Genomic DNA, 22084 nt, shown 5'->3' on the forward strand with positions numbered 1-22084 from the left:
GCCCCAGTGATCCATTACCCCGGGGCCCGGCTATTTGCACAAATGGTGGAGGGCTGCATGGCCCTCCTCCCGGGGCCAAATTCAGCCCTAGAGACCCCATCCCGAGGTACAGGCCTCTTTAAAAAAAAAAATACTAGTGGGGTCGGGGAACCATGCAGCAGTCCTCCTGGGGCTGATTTCAGCCCCAGGAACCCCATCCCCTAGGGCCCTTCTATTTACAAATGGGGGAGGGTGGTCACATGGCCCCCTCTCTCTGGGCCAAATTTGGCCCCGGGGACCCCATTTCCCTGCAGCGTGACCCTTGGCAACCACTCTCCACTGGTAGCGCAAGGGGAGCCTGAAGACACCTGTTGTCCCTGCCAACTCCCCGCCTCCTGTGGGAGCCAGAATTGCTTTCAGACATAGAGAGCTGCTAAACATCCAGGTCCCTGTGTCTGAAAGCAATTCTGCTCCACTTCCAGGAAGCAAGAGCATTTCGGAGCTCTTGCTTGCTGGAAGCAGAGTGCATTTCTAAACTCTCTCTTGCGAGAAGCAGAGTGCTTTCTGTGGTCTTGGTGGAAGAGGTAAAGCACTGGGACATAAGAGGAGCCGACCCTGGGAGGTGGCAGTCCGCAGGGCCATCTATGGCTCCAGAAGGGAAAGGAAAGTCCCCTCCCATTTCAAATATATATATATATAAGCTGATTACAAAAGAAGCTCTGAAGCCCACTAACCATTTAAAAAAATGATTCTGCAGGAGTCGCAGATCCATCATTGCGCCTGCTGAAAAAACAAAATAACATGCTTTTTTGGCCCTGCAGGGTCCCTGTGGGACCCCCCACACCCCAGAGGCCTAGGAGGTCAGGGTATTCCTACCCTACCCCCTTTTCTTTTTCTTTTTCATGGTTTTTTTGGGGGACGCAGCTCAAGCCAAGTCCCAAGATGGATGCCAACAGTTCCAGGTTTGAAGTAGGCAGCCAATCAGCTCCCAGCACAAGATCGGGAGGGTCACAGAACCTCCTCACCCCTACATATACAGTGGAAAATTACTTTTAATAACTCCGTAACTACCGAACCGAATAACACCAAATCACAAAAAGGCATTTTCCTGGGCAAACATCTATCTTTCTGCCAAAGTTGGTGTAATTCCTTGCAGCAGTAAGGGCTATAGCAGTGTTTAAATTTCCCATGGAAATTAACATGGGAAAACGCATTTTGGGACACCCCTTTTTCTCGGCCCTCGCGTGACAAAGCACCCCAATACTTTCCAGACAGCAGTTGAAGTGAGTGGCAAACTAGTTTTGAAAATTTTGCGAGGATTTATCAAACAACGCTAATCAAAAAATGCTTTTCCTATGGCAACTACGTCCTAACTATAACTACCTACTGGAAACCGCCAGTAGTTTATATATATATATACTAATACCAAATTTGCCCTCAAGGAGGACGCACTCTCAAAGTAGGTAAACTCTCCTGAGTTCTTTATCTCTGGGCAAAACCAGCATCTACATGAAGAAAAGTTCCTTTTCTGACACATTTCGGGCCTCGAAAGTACTCAGGAGAGTTTACCTGCTTTGAGAGTGTATCAACCAAATTCGGTATGATTGATATATAGATATATATCCATATATCAGTTCAACACTGTTTACAGCTTCAAATCCTTCAAAACAACGGGTCCGGACCACGGTATTGTGCAATATTTTATCCTTTATTGGTGCAAGTCGGCATAACACGTTTTAGCTCTCACATGAGCCTTGATCACATGATGGAGTTCAGCATTATCATTGGTGTTTTTAAAGTGACTGGTGCAAGCGTAAAAACATTCACATGTGTAACATATACACTATGGACATAAAAAAGTTACTTCATATATATATATATATATATATGCGGTATGTTTCGTCCTTTAAATCAGCATGCAGCCAAACCTTATGAAAGACGAGACGAGACCCATTTCTTGGTGTTCAGAGTTTTATTTTGCCCAACACCAGTCTGCCATTGTATATATATATACATTACCTACTGTTATAGTTAGGTCCAAGTTTCCATAGGAAGAGAATTTTTTGTTTTGCTTATAACTTTGGCGTCGTTTAATGAATCTTCATGAAATTTTCAGAGCTAATTCTTTGTTCATATCAGCTCCTATGTTGTGGGAGTGATTCGTCAAGGGGGGCCAAGAAAAAATGGGGTTCCCAAAACGTCTTTTCTCCATGTTATTTTCCTTAGGAAACTTAAGACAAGGCTACAGGTCGAACGGGTGAACGGATTTACCCCAAATTTGGCGAGGAGAATGGTCTTGGTCTAGAAAGCATGCATTTGTTTATTTGGTGTAAATCTGTTCAGTAGTTTTTTAGAAATCTCGTAATTTAGAGATATCGATATTTGGGCATTCTGCCATCTGATTGGCTGAGGCGTTACGAGCACGTGCTTGCTGCTTTTTGGTTGCAAGCGCTGTGAGTGGTTGCAACTAGGAAGTGTTGGGCGCCATTTTGTGATTCTGTTGAAGCGAGTAAGGGAAAAAAAGGCATAAAAAATGGGAAAGAGGAGGGTAGGAGCACTGTAACCTCTGTGGGGTGTTTAGGGTGTGCTAGAGAGGGGGTGCGAAGTGAAGTATTCACCCGTACCGGTGTGAAAGTGCAGGGCTACGGAAATTTAGTGAGGTATTGCCTAGAGTCTGATGCTGCTAAGGTGAGCTGCTGCGGGACTCGGGGATTAAAGTGTGAGCCTAAACTGTGTGTCTTATGCTGTGAAGTCATGTGCCCTGGCCGCTGCAGTATACCTGTTGAAGTAGTGTCAGCATGTGTTTATATCTACAAGGATGAACTACTGACACCTACTAGTCTGCAAGTCCTGGGGTACGGAAAATGTGTAAGGTATTGTCTAGAGACTCTATTGTCTAGAGTCTCATGGTGCTAAGCTGATGAAAGGGGATGAAAGCGTGAGTCTAAATTGTGTGTCATATGCTGTGAAGTCATGTGCTCTGGCTGCGGTGCCACATCTGTCCAAGTAATGTCAGCATGTAGTTATACCTACTCGGAGGAACTTTTGTTTCGAACATTGTAACTTGTGTATGATGCTTAGAGGGTGTTATACAGGGAGTGTGAAGGTAAATTTGCTCGTATCAAATCAATTCGGTATTTGCAAAGTGCAAACTACAGACTCCTATGGGTCTGATGGCGCCGGACTTGGGGTAAAGTCACTGAACTACTGACCGCTATCGGTCTGAAAGTGCTGTGTACAGAAATTAAGTGAGGTATTGCCTAGCGTGTCATGATGCTAAATTGAGCTACTGTCGGACTCGGGGATGAAACCGTGAGCCCAAAGTGTGTGTACTATGGTGTGAAGTTATGTGCTCTGGGCGCTGTGTCACACCTGTCCAAGTAGTGACAGCAATATTTTATACGTAGTAGGAGGAAGTTTTGTTTGGAACACGGTAACGTGTATATGCTGTTTAGGTGGTGTTAAACAGGGAGAGCAAAGAGAGAGCAAAGGTAAATCAATACAGTATTTGTAAAGCGCAAACTACTCACCCCTATCGGTGAGTAGAGCTGGTGACCAAAGCGAGAGCTCTGTGCTGGAAAGTCAGATGGTCTGGCCACTGCGCCACAGCTGTGTGGAGAATACATTTTGGCGAGGGTCCAGGAGTTGTCAGTTATAGGGTGGCTCTAAAAAGAGCCCTTATGTTTATTAGTTGGAGCTACATTTAAGTGCGGATGCGCAGCTTCAAGTTATTCAGGAAAACTTGATTTCCTTGATCTGTGAAGTGCACACCATCACTTCAGTAGATATCAGCCATTTCAAAACGTATGTTGTTGTTGTTGTAGATGGAACCCATTTTGTAGTCTCTGAGGTATGCAGACACAGCTTTGTTGACTTTCTTCCTAGATTTTTCAATCATAGGACAAAATAGTTTTGACCATTTCCACTTCTGTCTTTGGCATATGTTGGAATATACAAAGACAGTTTGAGGCAAAAGTAACAATCAATTGTCCAAAGGTGTCCTTCATAAGCATTTCCAAACCTACCCCAGTCAATGTGCCTAGGTCGTTTCCACCACAGTGCACAATCATGAGGTCAGGGTGTTGGAGATGCAAACAGGTTTTAACCAAAGGCAAACATTGGTGCCACTTCCATCCTCTCTGTGACAAACCAATTAATGTCCACATTTTGTAAACCTAGGTCTAAGTCAATACGTCTCTGTTCTGCATACCTCTTGCACCTGAAAATATAGCTATGTCCTACGATCCACACTAGCATTTTGAAGGTATGGCTGGAAGGTATGGAAAGATGTCTGTAGCTTGTGCAGTTCCTTTGTAGAATAAGAGATATGTTTAAAGATGGGGAACTACTTTTTTTTGCCATACAATACGTTACTTGATTGGGAGATGAAAAGCAATGTTTTTTAAAAGTAGGGTGGACATTCGTTTTGTGGAAAAGCATCTTTGTGATTGGTTGAGCAGTTTCAACATGGAGTACATATCATAGGATAACATTTGTTCAACTCAACCACACCTGCTACTTGCATTTGGGAGGCACTGTTCGAACTCAATTGTGAACTTTTAACCTGCACATGCCGTTAAATGTTCAAGAAAATGTTCCAAAAAAATATCATTAGGTTTAAAAAAAAATGGATGAACTTTTAAACTGCACATGTTGTAGAATGTTCATAAAGTGGGTGGCTAAAATACGTTGCACTGCTGACAAAAAAACTGTTTATATGGAAAATTAAAATTAAACTAATAGAGAAAAGTTTTGAAACCTAAAAGAATCAAGGAACTATTCTAATTTGTTCTTTACATGTATTAATGTGTGGAGGAACAAAATTATAGAAACAACAGCATCAGGAAGAGGAAGAAGCAGGGAGTGGGGGGACGGGGGGAGATTGGCACAATGGCACACGTGCACAATCAAGTACTACACAAGTATAGACAAACAATGGCCAAGATGAAACACACCAACAAGGAGCACAAGTCACACAACGCGCCAACATCATACCACTGAACGAGCATAGAAGTGGAAACCAGGCTGCATTCATACAGGATGTGTACAAAAGCCGGTTGTGGGATGTCTGCGACACTGGTCATCATGGATGAGATGCCCAGCACATGGCTCATGGGCAGGTTCACTGTGTGTTATGCTGCCAAACAGCTGCTCCTTCGTCCCACGAGCCCCCACACTTTTGTGCGGTGCGCTGCTGTATTCCGTGCACTCGTATGGCACAGCATTGTAATGCCTATTCAGGCATGTCCTGCGGCATCTGCAGCGTCCCTTGTGCCAGGCTACACCAGAACCCAGAGACACACTTACCGCACATGGACATGTGCAAGACACCCCATTTCCTTTGCCGGATAGGCATACCCCTGCGCTGACCTGTGTACGTCGCACCAGCACATGCCTGTTGTGCATGGAGGAGGATGCGTGAGTAGCTACATGTCCAGGGTCACTGCCAACACTGAGGTGACATGGTAATGTCAGCTGAAGACAGCACAGTGTGATGTTGCAGGGCCCATGCTTATCATGCTAACAAAATGACCACAGGGACACACTTGTTTAGATGCAGTTTCTGGGGGAGTTGGCGGTCCGGGGGTTGTTGCGATGAGTGTTGTGGCCCTTATGAGTATCCCTGTATCATGCTCATTGAATCTGTGGCACCTGTGGCTCTTGGCTGTGTTTCCTTTTATGCTGCAGGTAGTCGTCCTGCTTAACACCAGCAGAAAGCAGGTGTAAAATCACTGGTGGTAACGTGGCTTATTGCCGGAATTTCTTTCACATTGGAGTTGTTGTGAAAGTTGTGATGTGATTTTTTCGTGTGCAGAACAGTATACGAACTGGGCAGTGTATCCAGTCAAGATCCAGTATCTGACGCACTATTCCCAATCAATATAAATACAATGAGATTTCTTCATTGATTTTGTGTGTACTGTGTAAGTGCAGCCACTACCTCAGTGCAATTGAATACAGTATTTTAGTATTTAGAATAAATCGCAAAGGTGCACCTCGTGTCTTTTTGCACGGGAACAGCTACTCTGCATTTCATTATCATACTGTAATGCAACTGAAGTTGAGATAAATCTACCACAGTATTCTGAAGATGGTGCAAACTGCAGACATCACCAGTATTTCCGTGATAAGTGCCCCAAAATTTATGGTGGATAACACTAAATAACAGTAATAAGAAGAAGAAAGAGTCACACAGCAGTTAAGAAAACAACAAAAAAAGGTTAATAATTTTTGGGGGGTCAAACTTAATTTTTTTATAAACATATAGAAACCATAAACTATTTTCAAATTTAATTATTAACATATATAACAAATAAACTAAAACAAAATTTAAGATAATTCATAGACAATAACAAGGTGGAAGACTCCTGTGGGGCCCATAGATGTCGATGACAGAGCCTGGAAAATAAAGCACAAAATAAGGACGTTTGTAACGCACATATCAAAGGACTGAGAGAGAAACAGAGAAGGAAAAACAAGCCAGAGAGAAAAAGAGAGGGAAGGAAAGGAAGGGAGTGAGAAAGGAAGAGAGAGATAAAAGGAAAGGAATGAAGAGAGAGTGAAAGCAAGAGAAAGAGAGAGAGAGAGAGAGAGAGAGAGAGAGAGAGAGAGAGAGAGAAAGGGAGAGAGAGAGGGAGAGAGAGACTGTCGCCTGAGTCCTGAGTCCTGAATGGCGGAGACCACATTAGCTTGTCCTCGGATGTGACAGATGTCACTGATTCCTGAATGGTGGAGGCCATATGAGCTTCTCCGCGGCCCGGCAGATCTCACACGTCGCTGAGTCCTGAGCCGTCAATGGCGGAGACCACCTCAGGGTTTGGTGCTGCTAAGCCTGTGGAACTCAAGTCCATGCCACGTGGTGGTAGGCCCCTGATGGCTACATGAGTTTCGGGTGGCACTAACCCTATGCATATGAAGTCCGCGCCAAGGGGATGTTAGGCCCCTGACGGCTATACAGCTGAGGGTGCGACTAACCTTCTGCGCAACTTTTTATGGACTCTTTATGGTTGAGACCTGTGTCGCGTCCGCCAGCTAGTCAGCACCGGCAATAAAGGATGTAACGTTGTTGATCTATTATATTTTAAATTTTAGGGAAGGAAAGTGGCCTACGAAGATTGGAGCAGTTGATAAGTTTTAGTCTGCTGTTTTAAATTGCTTTGTGAATTAGAGTGATCATAATAAATAAAAATGTAAAGTAGTCATAGAGATACATAACTGGTCTATAATGATTCAAAGAGTTGATATGATTACTCTGTAGTTTAAAATTGCTTTGTTAGTAACTGAGATTAAGATAATGAAAAAATTGGAAAAGTCATAGAGGTAGTGTAAGTGTGCCTCATAGTAAGTGGTATCAATGTTATAGGAAATGTGAAACATGAGTAAACTAGAAGGGGAGATATAATTAGTACAAGAATGTGAAAGTGATTTTGGACGTTTTCTTTCTGAAAGTCGGGGAAAAAGAAAATGACGGGATTTGCTTTGAGGAATTCGAAGAGATTAAATTGGCTCTTACACGATTTGGCCTTGAGGAGAAGTGTGGTAGAGAGCAAAAAGTCATTTATTGTTTCTAACATATTACTCAGAAAGAAAGAGCTTTTCTTTCAGAAAGTGGCGGGCACAGATTTTTTAGAGCACAACAGAGTATAAGCTGTTCATCGCATATCATTCGACGTCATGGAAAGTAAGTGTACTTTTGATGAGTTCTGATTTCTGATTTGTTGTATTATATGTTTTTTTTAACACAATCATTTTGATTGTGGTTTTTTTTCCCTGCTGTTATATGATGAATACCTTCAACTCACTGTTTTTAGTGAAATTTGATATATTCTGAGAACAGCAAAAATAAACTATTTAACATGTATAAATAATTCTATATTTTTTATTGTGATTTTAAATTTGTACTCATCTTGTCTCATGCTCACTTGTCTTTTACTACCTTATATCAATTCTCTTTACATACTCACATTTCCTTTTGTTTTATTCTCTTTCACCCTTGTTCTCTAACTCCACTTATCTTTCAACCTTTGTTTCCTTATTCCAACTCTGCTTTTTTCTTTTCTCTCATGCACCATTTTCTAGCTTTTAGACCCTCTGCTTCGCTTCTCTTTTCCATCTTTTCTCCCTTTTGTTTTCGAAATTAAATAATTTTGGGTTCTCCTTTTTTGTTGCAATCAGTTAGTGTAACTCACCTTCACTCATTTATCTTTCTTTGTTGCTTCACTCAGTCTGTATCTGACACTCTTTCCTTCACTTTCTGTGTCCCCTCTCTCCCTCACTCTCTTTTCCTTATTCACCCTTTCCTTATTTAGTTTACCTTACTCACATTCTTTTAGTATCTTACACATCTTTAGTTTATTTTTCTCTTCTATCCTTCTTTTCTGTCACTGAATCTATCCTCCTTTTTATTCACTTAGTAATTTACTCTATTTCTTTTTGACTCTGTCTGCCTTACACTGTTACTTTATTTTCCTTTCTGAATCTTTATCTCTAACTTTATTTCTTTGTAAAATGGTATGATTTTCAACCTTATACCTTGTCTTTTCTATTTTTTAAATACATGTTTTAATATTTTTCAAATTTTTGTTCTTTCTTTCACAGATTGAAATTAAAAAAATTATAAGTGATGGAGTTAACAACAACTATAAAGTAAGTATTTAGTACGTTTTCCCTTACATCTCTATCACATTCAACTTCTATTACTTCCACTGCTTTATTTCCTTAACCCTCAGTTTCCTTCCTTTGCTTTTTCCCTCATTCCTTTTCAATTACTTACTTACTCCACTCCTTCCACTCCTTTTGTCAGTCCCTCTGTTCTCACAGTTCCTCACTCCTTTTCACTCAGTCCGTCTCTCTAACACAAACTGTCACTGTCTCTTCACTCTTTTACAAGTTGTTCTTTATGCTTTCTCTCTGTAGTTCAAGCACACTATCTTATTTTCATTTTTTTGCTGCTTCAATTATTCTTTTTCTATCACTTCTTCTTTTCTTCTTTCTGTTTTTTCTCTCTGTCATTCCACATGTTTTAATCTTATTCACTACCATGCACCTTGTTTTAATCCTATTTACTTTCACTCACTGTTTTCTTAACACCTTCCCTCAGGGTTGTTGTTTTAGTCCGGTTCTATCCCTACCTCTTACTCCACATTCTTTACTCTCTTTTTAATTTGAAGATTCATTCACATTCTCCAAGTAACTCTTGTTTATTATTCTTCTACACTCTTTTGTCTTTCACTTCGTTTCTATTTTCTTTTTCTCAATTTTTCCCTCTTACAACTTTTCTTTGTATAATTATCTATTATACAGTATCTCTGTGTTACTCCCTCTAGCTGTCTTTCTTTTAACATTATTCTCTCTGTCTCCTTCCCTTATATTCACTCTTTATTTATTTATTTATTTATTTTTTGGTTCGCTTCCGGTTCGCGTACCGGCACGCGAACCAGGAAGCGAATCCAAAAAAAAGAGATTGCAAGAGTGCTAAACATTTTAGCAATTTTTTATAAATGGGAGGTAGTTCTGAAAATAACTTTTTTTTATTGCTTTTGTTGTTTTATATTTTTTTTATTATTTTTCTGAACATTGGTTTTTTTTTTGTATTTTTTGAACAATTTAAAAAAAAAATTGTTTTTTTTGAGGGGGAACAACGAAAAACAGGCATTAGAAACGGCTCAACAGGAGCAAAAAAATAATCACTTTTTGGGACGTTTTGAGCACTTGTGATTTTCATATGCTCTGTTCATTAAATTCACACTCATCTCGCCGTAACAAAGTAGTCCCCCACAATAAATACACACTAGCTTGATGTGTGCAAAATTGCTCTGGATACTGGGGACCGTCTCCCTCGCCTCTGGTCCCGAAAGACTTTCCTGTGTTGAGGTGGTGGCCACAGGAGTTGGTGGGTTTTCACGGAGGTTACGCACCTCAGCCACGCTGTAATATATTGGGTTCCTTTAATTATATTTTTTATCTGTGCCTCGGGACTGAACTCCTTTACAGATCAGGCATGTCACATGACGGGCATTGACCTTTTTTTGGCCTTGAGGGAATGTAAAAAAGTGCCAAATGAAATTGTCCTTGTGGTGGGATTTCCGGGGCTGTTCAGGCAAGAATACTCTCATGTACCTCCTCTTCATCTTCTTCCTCCTCTTCCTCAGGGTTGGGAAGGAACTGGGTAGGTGGTCCTTCCTTCCTAGGAGGGGGTGGTGGTGGTGGGGGTCCACCAGCTGCAGCTACTATTGAAGCCATCTCTTAATAATGAAAATAGGTCTTCCTCTCACAAAGTTGAAAGTCAGAGTGAGAAAAAAGGTGGGGGCTTTCATCATTTGGGAAAAGAAAATTTCTAAACCAATGAAAAGTGTTATTTTTAGGTCACATGACCTAGCCTTGCATCATTAGGAAACCAAAAGTGAAATGAACCAATAAAAAGTTTTATTAACAAGTCACATGACGTGTTAGGCTTACGTTACGCGTCCCGCTACGCACCCGGAGCGCTTCCGGGGTGCTGCGCTTTGCGCCTCGGTTCGCGCTCCGGAACACTTCTGGGTGCGCTAACGCGGCGCGTCATAAGACGCATTACGCGGCAACGCGATACGTCGCGCTTACGCGACGCGTCATGATGTTGTTTTCTAACGCGGCAGTTGCGCTAACGGAACGTTTACCGGTTCGCGGACTGGGTCACGGCACCAAATTGAGCTAACGGGAAGCTACCCGGTGCACGGACCGGTAGCGAAACAAAAAAAATATATATATATACATAAAAATATTATATTAAAAACTTATAAAATATATTTTTCGATTAAAAGAAGAATACATTTTACAGCTTTTGATATTTGCTATTAAAAAACCATTGAAATTCACTGAAAAAAACATAGGTTACAGACCATTTATAGTTAGGAATTAGCATTTACAAAACCTTGAAAATTCACTGAAAAAACCATAGGTTATAGACCATATATAGTTAGGGATTAGCATTTACAAAACCTTATTTTACTCACACAAAACCATTGAAATTTGCATATATAGTTAGTTGCACTAACTATATATCGCGCACCCGCAATCCACTGCTGATGATGTCACATATTACATCATTCATGACATGGTCAGTGACATCACTGATGACATCATCCAGTGACTGTATGTTTCTGTAAAGTTAAAATATGTCTTAATATTGAAGAATGAGTGTCTGGATGAAGGATTTAGTAGGTGCATGACTGACTGTATGAGAGAGTGATTAAATGTGTCTCACTGAGTGCATGGGTTAGTGACTAAACTGTCTTAATTTGTGCATCATTATATCTGTTGTTCTGTAAACTGCTGCATGTGTTGATCAGTAGCTATATGAGTAACTATATGGGTTATTGATTGGTTGCCCAAGTATTTGTATGGGAGAGTGAGTGTGTGTGTGTGTGGGTGGCTGGGAGGTGTGTGACTCTGTGCATAGATGTGTGAACAGTTGATTCACTAGATGTATGGGTTCAAAACTGCATGTGGAAACAGCTGTATGGGTGGTTGACTGTGTGCATGAGTGTATTGGTGAGTGAATGGATATCTCAGTGCTACATGTCAAAGTAAGTACATTTGTAAAACACAGTACATGTGAGAGTTGACATATATAAATTACTGTGTATAAGAGCCAGTGAATGTGTGAGTGGCTGCATGGATCATTGTAAACGTTTATCAGTGATTGTATAAGAGAGTAAATATGTGTTAGAATATGTTTCAATAAGTAAGGTGTGTATAACTGTATAGTTGAGGAAATGGAGGTGTGATTGATTCTTTGCATGACTGACTAGGTGTATGAGTTATTCCATGGATGAGTGACAATCTGTGAGTGTCTGTTTACACTGAGTGTATCTAAGGTTATATTAGAGTCTGAAGAGGTTCATCGTATTATCACATGAATGATGTCATCAGTGATGTTGTCAGTGATGTCATTTGAGATGTCATCAGGGATGTCATCAATTATGTCACTGACCATGTCATGAATGATGTAATATGTGACATCATCTGCACTGGATTGCGGGTGCGCGATATATAGTTAGTGCAACTAACTATATATGCGAATTTCAATGGTTTTGTATGAGTAAAATAAGGTTTTGTAAATGCTAATCCCTAACTATATATGGTCTATAACCTATGGTTTTTTCAGTGAATTTTCAAGGTTTTGTAAATGCTAATTCCTAACTATATATGGTCTATAACCTATGGTTTTTTCAGCGAATATATATATATATATATATATATATATATATATATATATATATATATATATATATATATATATATATATATATATATATATATATATATATATATATATATATATATATATATATATATCATCTGGGGAGAAAGGCTGTGGAGTGTCAACTGATTCTCCACCCTTCCAAAGTATGTGAGCACAGCACATTGCAAATGTGTAAAACTGATTCCAAATAAATAGTAGCTTTATCACTTCCAAAACAGACCAGGAAAATGAACCATTGACAGAAAATTGGAGGTCCTTTTAGGATGGAGGGGGATGAAGCAATAACAAGGAAGAAATATCAACACGAAATGTAGTCTGCATTCATTTATCCAAAGTTTCAAACCTTTAGCAATTTGGGATTTTTTTTAAGAGCCAACCTGATAGAGTTGTGCCGAGAAGCAGGATGAGAGTCACAGCTAATGTCTTGGAATGCATGGTTCAGTCTTCTGGTTCGACAAATGATGCGAAGAGCTAAGACAGAAGAAAACAAAAGTACAGGCTTGTATTCAGAATTAAGAGGATTACCAGTTTTTTACTGATATCATTTTAAAAACACTGATGCATTTTTCCTAATCTGAAAGGAATTCATATTTTACACCCTTGAATATCTTCACTTTCATAGTAGAGCTTGACAAATGAGCAGGTAAAAAGTAAGGATGCAGACTAGAGAACATAGATGACCTTGAAATGAATGTTTCTAATGCAATTGTTACTTGGCAATTTGGAAGCATAAGTACAAAAGCATGTTGTGGTCAAAAAACTGCCCCATTGGTAGAAACAGGCCGTTACCCAGCTCAAAACTACGTTTCCATATGAGCAGAGCACAAATTGTGATTCTGTAACAAATGCACAAAATCACATGTTCACGATTCCCTAATAGTAAATATCAGTGATCCGCAATTAGGAAATGACAAACTGTGCTGACCCCTTCCCCCTTGCGAATGGGTTACTACCACCTCGAAGTTGATGGTAACTTAAAATGATTTGCTTTTCCATTTTCGGTCGCAAAACTGTCGTACAAACCATTTAGTATTAGGACATGCCCCTTTCAAATACTGAATCGCAAAAGCAAAATGGTATTCTTTAACAAGTTACTGAGTTACGTTTTGCCTGCTGTACGTGACAAAATGCATTTTACCAGACGCTAAGCGCCTGATGGGCCATTTGCGACAAGTAAAATTTCCATCACAGTCTTGGCTCCAGATCTGAACTTGGTTAGTGATTTGGTTTTTGGAAGCGGTGTGTTTAGGGCATACCTTCTAAATACTGAATCGCAGTGCTATGTATGAATGTTTTGTGACCGAATTACGGTCACAAAACATTCATTTTTTATCAGCACCTCAAGGATGGTAGTTACTATTTACAAATGGGAAGTGGTCCCAAAGGGAGCTCTTCCCCTTTGTGAATGTTGAAAAAAATATTTTTTAAAGAGCCGCAGTGGTCTATGGGAAAATTGCCTACTCTCAATAGCGGCCAGTGGTGGGAGCTACGTGGGGCGGAAAGGCGGGGCGGGGGAGGGGCAGGGTGGGGGTAGTAAACACCGGAATATGGATTATTGCAGGTCAGTAAACAATTAAATGAATAAAAACGAATTTCATTGCTCGCCCTGCATTGCAAAATGCGATGCAGCGCGCGCTACGAAATTTGTTTTATTCATTCAATTGTTTACTTACCTGCAATCATCCATATTCCGGTGTTTACTACCTCCCACCCTGCCCCTCCCCCGCCCTGCCTTTAAGCCCCATGGAACTCCCTCCACGGGCCGCAACTGCCTACTCTTGTAGAATGAAATATAAACATTTCATTTTTTTTCAAACGCAGTCCATTTTGTTTTCCTTCAAGAAAAACGGGATGCATTAAAAAACAATCACAGACATGGTGATCTGCTGACCCCACCAGGCCACTATCTCTGTAATGGCTGCAACTCCTAATGGGTCACAAATTGCAACTTACTTCATTAATATTAATGAGATAGGTCTATTGAGAACCCACTAGGACCCACTAGGAATCGCCATTTCCAATATTAGGAATTGCGAGTTCCTAATTCCGATACACAAAGATTTACAACTAAGAACTCAAAATTCCTAAACTCTGTACATATATGTCCTTGGTTCTTTTATAATGATCAAATATAGAGGGTCATTAGGATGTCGGGCGGATTGCCTCCGCCAGGCTGGCGGAGGCAATCCGCCCGACATCCACTGCCCAATTTCCATCGCCATATTAGGAGGGGGACCGCGGCGGTGTAAAACACTGCCCGCCTGTTTTCCGCCCCGGTCGCCTTGCGGCCAGGGAGGAAAATGTTTAATATGGTGGCGGTGTCTGTTAGACACCGCCAGCCATATTACAATGGACAAATTGGCATTCCTTGCTGCCACGGAAAGGCAGGCCGTCTTTACTCTGGGGGCCCTCTGCAGGCCCCCAGAGTGAAGGAGAATGGGGGTGCACACGGGGGGGGGGTACCTGTGATACCCCCCACATTTACATAATCAAAGCGTCAGGCACCGTGCGATGCCTGCCGCTTTGGTTATGCCAATGCTGCATATCATTTTCAGTATTTTGGCGGGCGGTGCAGAGAGCAACGCCCGCCACAATACTGAAAATACAGGATGTGCCCGTCACTGTGGCGGGCACATCCTAATTCCCCCTACGGAACCCCCGCACTTATGGCGGGCGCTCCCGTTCTCCGTTAGGGTGGCAGGCAGACAAAGTCCGCCCGCCATCCTAATGAGCCCCTTAGTGTTGAACCGTTTTTATGGGTGTCTATGGTTGCCCATGTTACATTTGATGAAGCCATTTTGAAATAGGAGAGACATCAAGTTGTCAGACTACTTGTATCTCTTTTTCCCGTGAGGATTGTCATGTTTATTCTTCTACAAATGCAGTTAGTCATTCAAAGATTGCTATATTATGAGCTGTGATCAATGTAGAGGGGATAGAGTTTATGGAGCAGATTTAGGTGCAAAATACCTGGAAATATTATTTCCTAACATTATGCTCACGTTTAAATCTGGCTATTAAAACTTCATCCCCTCAGAATCAAGAAAAACCATGCACTCCGATTTTTTCTACACAGAATTCCCATTTTTTTGTCAATTAACACTCTCATTTGCCATGTACATGCTGTGGCCTGGTATGGGGACATTCTATGCTCCCCATGCCACAAGAGGGACTCAGTGGGAGGTTGCAGGCCAGACTGCGAATGCTGCCAAACCACATGTGATTTAACTGCCCGAATTTTCTAGTTGGTAAAACAGTGCCTGGTATACCTGCACCCAGGGAATCTGGGTGGGGAAACACCTGGTCATTTGTAATCTGACCCCAAGTCAAGTCAAGTCAAGTCAAGTCAGAGAATTTATATAGCGCACTACATACCCAGAGGGTCTCAAGGCGCTTAGGGAGGGGTGGGGGATTACTTGTCAAATATCCACGTTTTAAGTTGCTTTCTGAATGCTAGGTGGTTCTGGGTAAGGCGAAGGTAAGTGGGAAGTGAGTTCCAGGTTTTAGCTGCCAGGTAGGAGAAGGATCTACCTCCCATGGTGGTTTTGTTGATGCGAGGTACAGTGGCGAGGGCTTGGTTGGAAGATCGTAGTTGACGGGAGGGGGTGTAGAAGGACAGTCGTGTGTTGAGGCATTCTGGTCCGATTTCGTAGAGTGCTTTGTGTGCGTGGGTTAGGAGCCGGAAAGTGATCCTTTCATTGACGGGAAGCCAGTGGAGGTTTTTCAGGTGACCAGAGATGTGTTCTTTACGCGGGATGTCTAATATGATCCTGGCTGAGGCGTTTTGGATTCGTTGGAGTTTTTTCTGGAGTTTAGCGGTAGTACCGGCGTAGAGGGTGTTTCCATAGTCCAGACGGCTCGTGACCAGAGCGTGGGTGACCGTTTTCCTAGTTTCGGTGGGGATCCAACGAAATGTTTTTTTGAGCATGCGCAGAATGTTGAAGCAGGATGAGGAGACGGCGTTGACTTGTCTGTTCATTGAAAGTGAGGAATCCAGGATGACGCCTAGGTTCCGTGCGTGGTCTGTCGGGATGGGTGCTTTTCCAAGGGCTTCTGGCCACCAAGAGTCGTCCCATGCGGAGGGGGATGTACCTAAGATGAGGACTTCTGTTTTATCTGAGTTCAGTTTCAGACGGCTGTGTTTCATCCATTCGGCAACTTCTTTCATTCCTTCGTGTAGGTTAGTTTTGGCGGTGCTAGGGTCATTGGTGAGTGATAGGATCAGTTGAGTGTCATCCGCGTAGGAGATGATGTTGAGGTTGTGTTGGCGGGCGATGGCCGCGAGGGGGCTCATGTATACGTTGGAGAGGGTGGGGCTGATTGAGGATCCTTGTGGTACACCGCAGATGACTTCAGTGGCCTCTGACTTGAATGGTGGAAGGCGGACTCTCTGGGTTCTTCCGGTGAGGAACGAGGTGATCCATTCTAGTGCTTTTCCTTGGATTCCGATGTTTCTGAGGCGCTGTAGAAGTGTGCTATGGCAGACTGTGTCGAAGGCTGCGGAGAGGTCGAGGAGGATGAGGGCGACTGTGTCTCCCTTGTCCAGTAGAGTTCGAATGTCGTCTGTTGCTGCGATGAGGACGGTCTCAGTGCTGTGTTTTGCTCGGAAGCCGGACTGTGAGGAGTCGAGGGATTTGTTGTATTCGAGGAAGGCGGCGAGCTGGTTGTTGACAGCTTTCTCGATGACTTTGGCCGGGAATGGAAGGAGCGAGATGGGGCGGTAATTTTTGAGTTCGGTGGGGTCCGCTGTGGGTTTTTTCAGAAGGGCGCTGAGTTCAGCGTGTTTCCCGCTTTCCGGGAAGGTGGCAGAGTTGAAGGAGCAGTTGATGACGTCTCGGAGGTGCGGTGCTATGATGGAGTCTGCTTTGTTGAAGATGTGGTGAGGGCATGGGTCTGTGGGGGATCCTGAGTGGATGGAGTTCATCAGGCGGATGGTGTCCTCAGTGGAGATTGGGTTCCAGTCATTAAGGATGTTCAAGGGGGGTGGAGGTTCAGCAGATGGTTGGGTGGGTTGGTCTCCGGGTTGGTTGTCGAAGCTGTTGTGGATGTCTGCAATTTAGATCAAAGTAGATCTTCGGATATAGTCACCTGCTATATTTACTGTCCTGATGGCGAACTGTGTATCCTATGGAAGTAAAATATCCATTCGAAGTTGTGAAGCAGGACTAAACCATGTTTCAGTGAGTACAATAAAAGAAGGTGGAGGTGATGTTAGAGATTGATGTTTTTAAAGGGTGTAGCACAACAAATCTAGTAGCCCGGTTTGATAGAATAGTGATTTTCGGGAAAGGATATTTAAGCACACTGATTTAGTGTAATATTTGATTGGTCTGCGTCTTGGAGTTGTGGGGATCGAATGTATAGTCAATTCATTATCTTCATTAAATGAGCCCAGTGATCTTTGAGTGATTTGGGGACGCAGCAGCAGGAGAAAGTCCAGTTAAGAGTCTTCGTTAACGGTTTAGGGTAGCCTTTATTGGAGGACATATGTTTCAGTGACGGTTAGGGGCAAGAGGAAGTGCTTCCATAACTATATTCATTGAATTGATGCTTAAATGAATGACACAAATATTGAATACAAAAAATGTTATTTCATGAATATCGTGTCAAAAATATTGTCACTAAAAAAAATTGAGTCTCTAAATATAGAAGTTATGAATAATGTTTTTGGTATCTATTATTGTTTTAAAAATGTTGTATAATATTATTTACATTAAAATAGTTGTTGTAAAAATGTAATTCATGTAATATATTAGCTAATATATTAATTTTAGGTGTTATTCTTATTGTAATTGTTTTCTTTTTTAAGCATAGCTTGTAATTTTCAAATATACATTTTTTATATTTAATTAGAAAGTTATAATTCAGTAGCAGGATGCTCGGTTTGTAGTGAGATAGGGTGTAAAGTTATTTAAATTATGAATAATTGTTTTTATTTTGCAGTTTAGGTTGTACGTAAATTAAATATAAAATTGGTGATTTATTATGCAAATTGATTAATTGTCATATTATTTAACTGTGTTTAGTATTTTTATTGCATATTTGGATTTTTTTTATAGCTGAATTAGTCATTTAAAATGTAGCTATGGGCTGATGGGTTTGTAGGGGAATTGTTCATTAGATATGTCAAATATTTTAATTGATTATTGGTTATGTCATTTTTCTGCTGATTAATTGGTATATTTATTAATAGCATTTGTAAAAAAATGTTTATTTACCTTTGGTTTTAATCCTATTAGTTTTACGTAACTATTATGTTGCTATTATTGTTTTAATTAAGATGTGCTATATTTTTGGAGGGGTGTGAGTAGCAGTAAGGGACATATTATTTTTACATTTGTTTTATTTGTTACATTATTCTTGTATTATTTATTGTTTTTCTTACCTCATTTCATTATTTATAGACTATTTTCTTAATTTGAAAATGCTTTAATTATTTTATTTTGTTAGTCATTTAAATGTTTGTTGAAAAAGTATAGGGCTTTAGAATGACATATGTAATATGACTTCCCTGATTGCTGTTGCATTGGAGTGAGAATAGTGAATGTAACCTCGCCAACGTCCAACACTTCGCAACTATTTTTCTTAGATTGAAGTGGTAATAGTTAATGTGACCCCTTCAAAGTTCAACATTTTCTCTACTGTTCCTTACGTTGGTGTTCCAATAGAAAATCTAACCTGTTAAAAGCCCAGCGTTTTCCCCAATTATGCTTAAATTGGAGTATGAATAGTGACTCTAACCCCTCCAAAGTCCACCGCTTTCCCTCCTTTTGTTTCTTTAGAGAGGGAATACAAAATCTAACTCTTCCAAACGCTAACAGTTTTCCTACATTTGATAAAATCAGAATTAAATGACTAAACATGGCTCCTTTAAAGTACATTACTTTTGATACTTTCGTCATTATTTTTTATTATTGTGTATTTTTCTTTAATGTATAGGTTTGTTAATGTTAACATTTCTTACTTATTTTAATAATATATAATTATTTTTTGTTGTTTATATATGTGTGTGTGTGTATAAATATATATAATATATATATATTCATACACACATATATAAACAATTGAAAAATAAATATGTATGTATATATATATATATGAGTTGAGAATAACCAAAGACAACGATATTGCTTAAACTAGGTACAGAATCAAATTTCCACAATTTTAAATGGGCTAGTAATCAACCCAAGAAAGTCCAGTTTTGTGTAGTGTCCTTTTGGATTGGTTGAGGGAGAGAGTAGTGAATATGAGCATGCTAACATTATGCCATCCAATGCTGCAGTCCACGAACGGTAGCTAAAAAATCAAACATTCAAGCTTTTTTAAATTCATTTAGGCTGTAAAAGGGATGATGATTTCAAATGGAACTATAATGTAAATGGTAGAGTCGAAGGCAAGGATTAAAGAATCAATAATGCTAATGTACAGCCTCATTAGAAAGTATCTCATACGAGCTAAAATAATGCAAACCATTCTTTAATCACTTATGGACAAATTGTTTAGATTGCTTCAATTGGTAAACCTAGTTGGGCCAGAGAAGATGATATATTTACATCTGTCATTAAACGTTACCTTTGCATTGGTCTTTCCTTGTATCATATTGTTACAAGCTTGCCAACCCTTGCTGTTGTCTGTCATTAGGGGGGGGAGGGGGTAATCTTTTAACTGTGCATGTGTCAGCACTAGTATCAGTGGTTTTATCCGTTTTCTCAATATGGGAATTTTTGTTCCTTGAAACTTGTTTTTTTGTATGGTTTAGAACCATTGCAATTCTCATAGGACCGTCCAGTATAGTATACACAAACTGTATAAATAGGTAGTCGAATATGCATTTAAATGAGATATACTATTATTTTTTTTTAAATCATAAACTTATAAAAACATAACATATCTTCATGAGAAGTCCCTGGCTACATTACAAGTCATTTGTAGCAAGTGTTGCCTTTGATCTAGTTACAGCTACCAATTATAAAGCTAATTTACGGTCATTTTTTACTTACCTGTTCACAGGAGCCTGGCTGCTGCGCGTCTGCAGAAACAGAGAAGAAATAGATAGAAAACTGAAGCCAGAGGTCACGTTTGGAGAACAAATTGTACTTTGAGAAATGTCTTTATGTTTAATTCTTTAACACTGGAGGTATGATGTTTGTCTGACCCAACTGACTCAGAGATCTGTTCTATTATGGTTCAGACATTGTGAGAGTCACACAATTGTCAAAAACCCAGTCACATAGGACCCACTTTGTTTTTTTATTGAAATTGATCCCTTGATGACTTACGCCTGATGCATGTATCAGTATAATCTGAGGGTACCTCTTATCAGGGAACAATGTTGACTGAGGTGCACACTGTATTTTCTGGTAACAGAGTGGGCCAGGTCTTCCTAACAGTGCTCTGAATTTTAGATGAGTTAATAGGATGGTGTATTGCTTCTACTTACTGCTCCAGCTCACATCAAGGAATAAAAGTGGATTAGCAGTTTCTGCCAACATTTTAGACTCTTATGCAGACTCACCAACAGTAAAGGGAGCTGCAACAGGATCACTATGGCTGTAAACACTGCAAGCAGTATTCACAGTTTACATCCAAATGGCTATTCTCATCGATGCCATGCTAAGGATTGGTACATGTGCGGGATGAATGGACTTGCCTGCAGCACCTGATGGTGGCAACATAGGACCTTGCATCAGTCATTAATCTGAAATGCTCCTACCACTATGAAAATCTAGGAAGGATGACCAAAATAGCACCTCTATTCTTTACAATCTGAGGAAGCTATACAGGAGACATACAAGCACACTGTGGGGATACCTCCTGAGAGCTCTACTAGAGATCAAATGGCCTCTTGAGTAGAGTGAATCTACAGCCCAGCAGTTCAGACTCCTTCCTGGGCTGGGCTGAATGCTAAATATTTTTCCCTTGTGTGGTTAGTCCAGAAGTCCTGAATTACATTATACATGTCAAAGTGCAATCAAGATCTTGCACATGGGTGGAAATCCATCAATGTTTAATAAAATCAATGTTTAGGAATATCAAAGGAGAATCCATACTAATAATATAAAGAGACAGCCTAAACCTTTGAGGCGGGTAAACTCAAAAAGTACAGCACCAATCACAACACCCAATACAGCGTTGAAAAGGGCAGTTGCAGCAGAAGGACATAGGCTATGCAGACGCCCACCATATACATTTAAAAGGTAAAAGAACCGAGCCAGCAAAGTAGTCCCTTGTGGGCGTGTCTGCGTTGTGCTGTGGGCGTGTGCTGGGGGCGTGACAAACGCTGGGGGCGTGTGGTACGTTCCGCCCTTCATGCCATGTCTTTTATTGTGTGCTAATCCGACCCTGCTCCCTTTAAATACCCCTGCACCACATAATCATAACCCACCCTTACTCCTTAAAATACCCCAACACGCTTAAACACTAACCCATCTTAACCCTGTAAATATACCCTGTACCCCAAAACCCAAACCTATCCCTAAACCCTAAAAATACCCTTGTACCCCAAAACCCAAACCTAGCCCTGAACCCTATAAATACCCCTGTACCTCAAAACCCAAACCTACCCCTGAACCCTAAAAATAACCTGGTACCCCAAAACCCAAACCTAGCCCTGAACCGTAAAAATACCACTGTACCCCCAAACCTATTCCTGAACCCTAAAAATACCCCTGTACCCCAAAACCCAACCCTAGCCCTGAACCCTAAAAATACTACTGTACCCCAAAACCCAAACCTATTCCTGGACCCTAAAAATACCCCTGTACCCCATAACCCAAACCTAGCCCTGAACCCTAAAAATACCCCTGTACCCCAAAACCCAAACCTAGCCCTGAACCCTTAAAATACCCATGTACCCCAAAA

General features: G+C 40.8%; 1 protein-coding gene across 1 annotated transcript in view; it reads right to left on the bottom strand.

Annotated features, from left to right (window-relative positions):
* The window catches only part of LOC147698901 (apovitellenin-1-like), a 38399-nt gene extending 18139 nt beyond the window's left edge, over nucleotides 1-20260 (bottom strand). Inside the window, exons 1-2 of the mRNA XM_086935523.1 lie at nucleotides 20224-20260; nucleotides 12601-12694 (exon numbers count right to left, since the gene is read on the bottom strand). Of these exons, the coding sequence (XP_086791649.1) occupies nucleotides 12601-12658 (58 nt within the window). The 5' untranslated portion in view covers nucleotides 12659-12694; nucleotides 20224-20260. The remainder of the gene's footprint in view (nucleotides 1-12600; nucleotides 12695-20223) is intronic.
* Between the last annotated feature and the right edge of the window lie 1824 nt (nucleotides 20261-22084).

Source organism: Lissotriton vulgaris, chromosome 8 (assembly GCF_964263255.1).
Source record: "Lissotriton vulgaris chromosome 8, aLisVul1.2, whole genome shotgun sequence".
In the NCBI taxonomy this organism is placed as follows: domain Eukaryota; kingdom Metazoa; phylum Chordata; class Amphibia; order Caudata; family Salamandridae; genus Lissotriton; species Lissotriton vulgaris.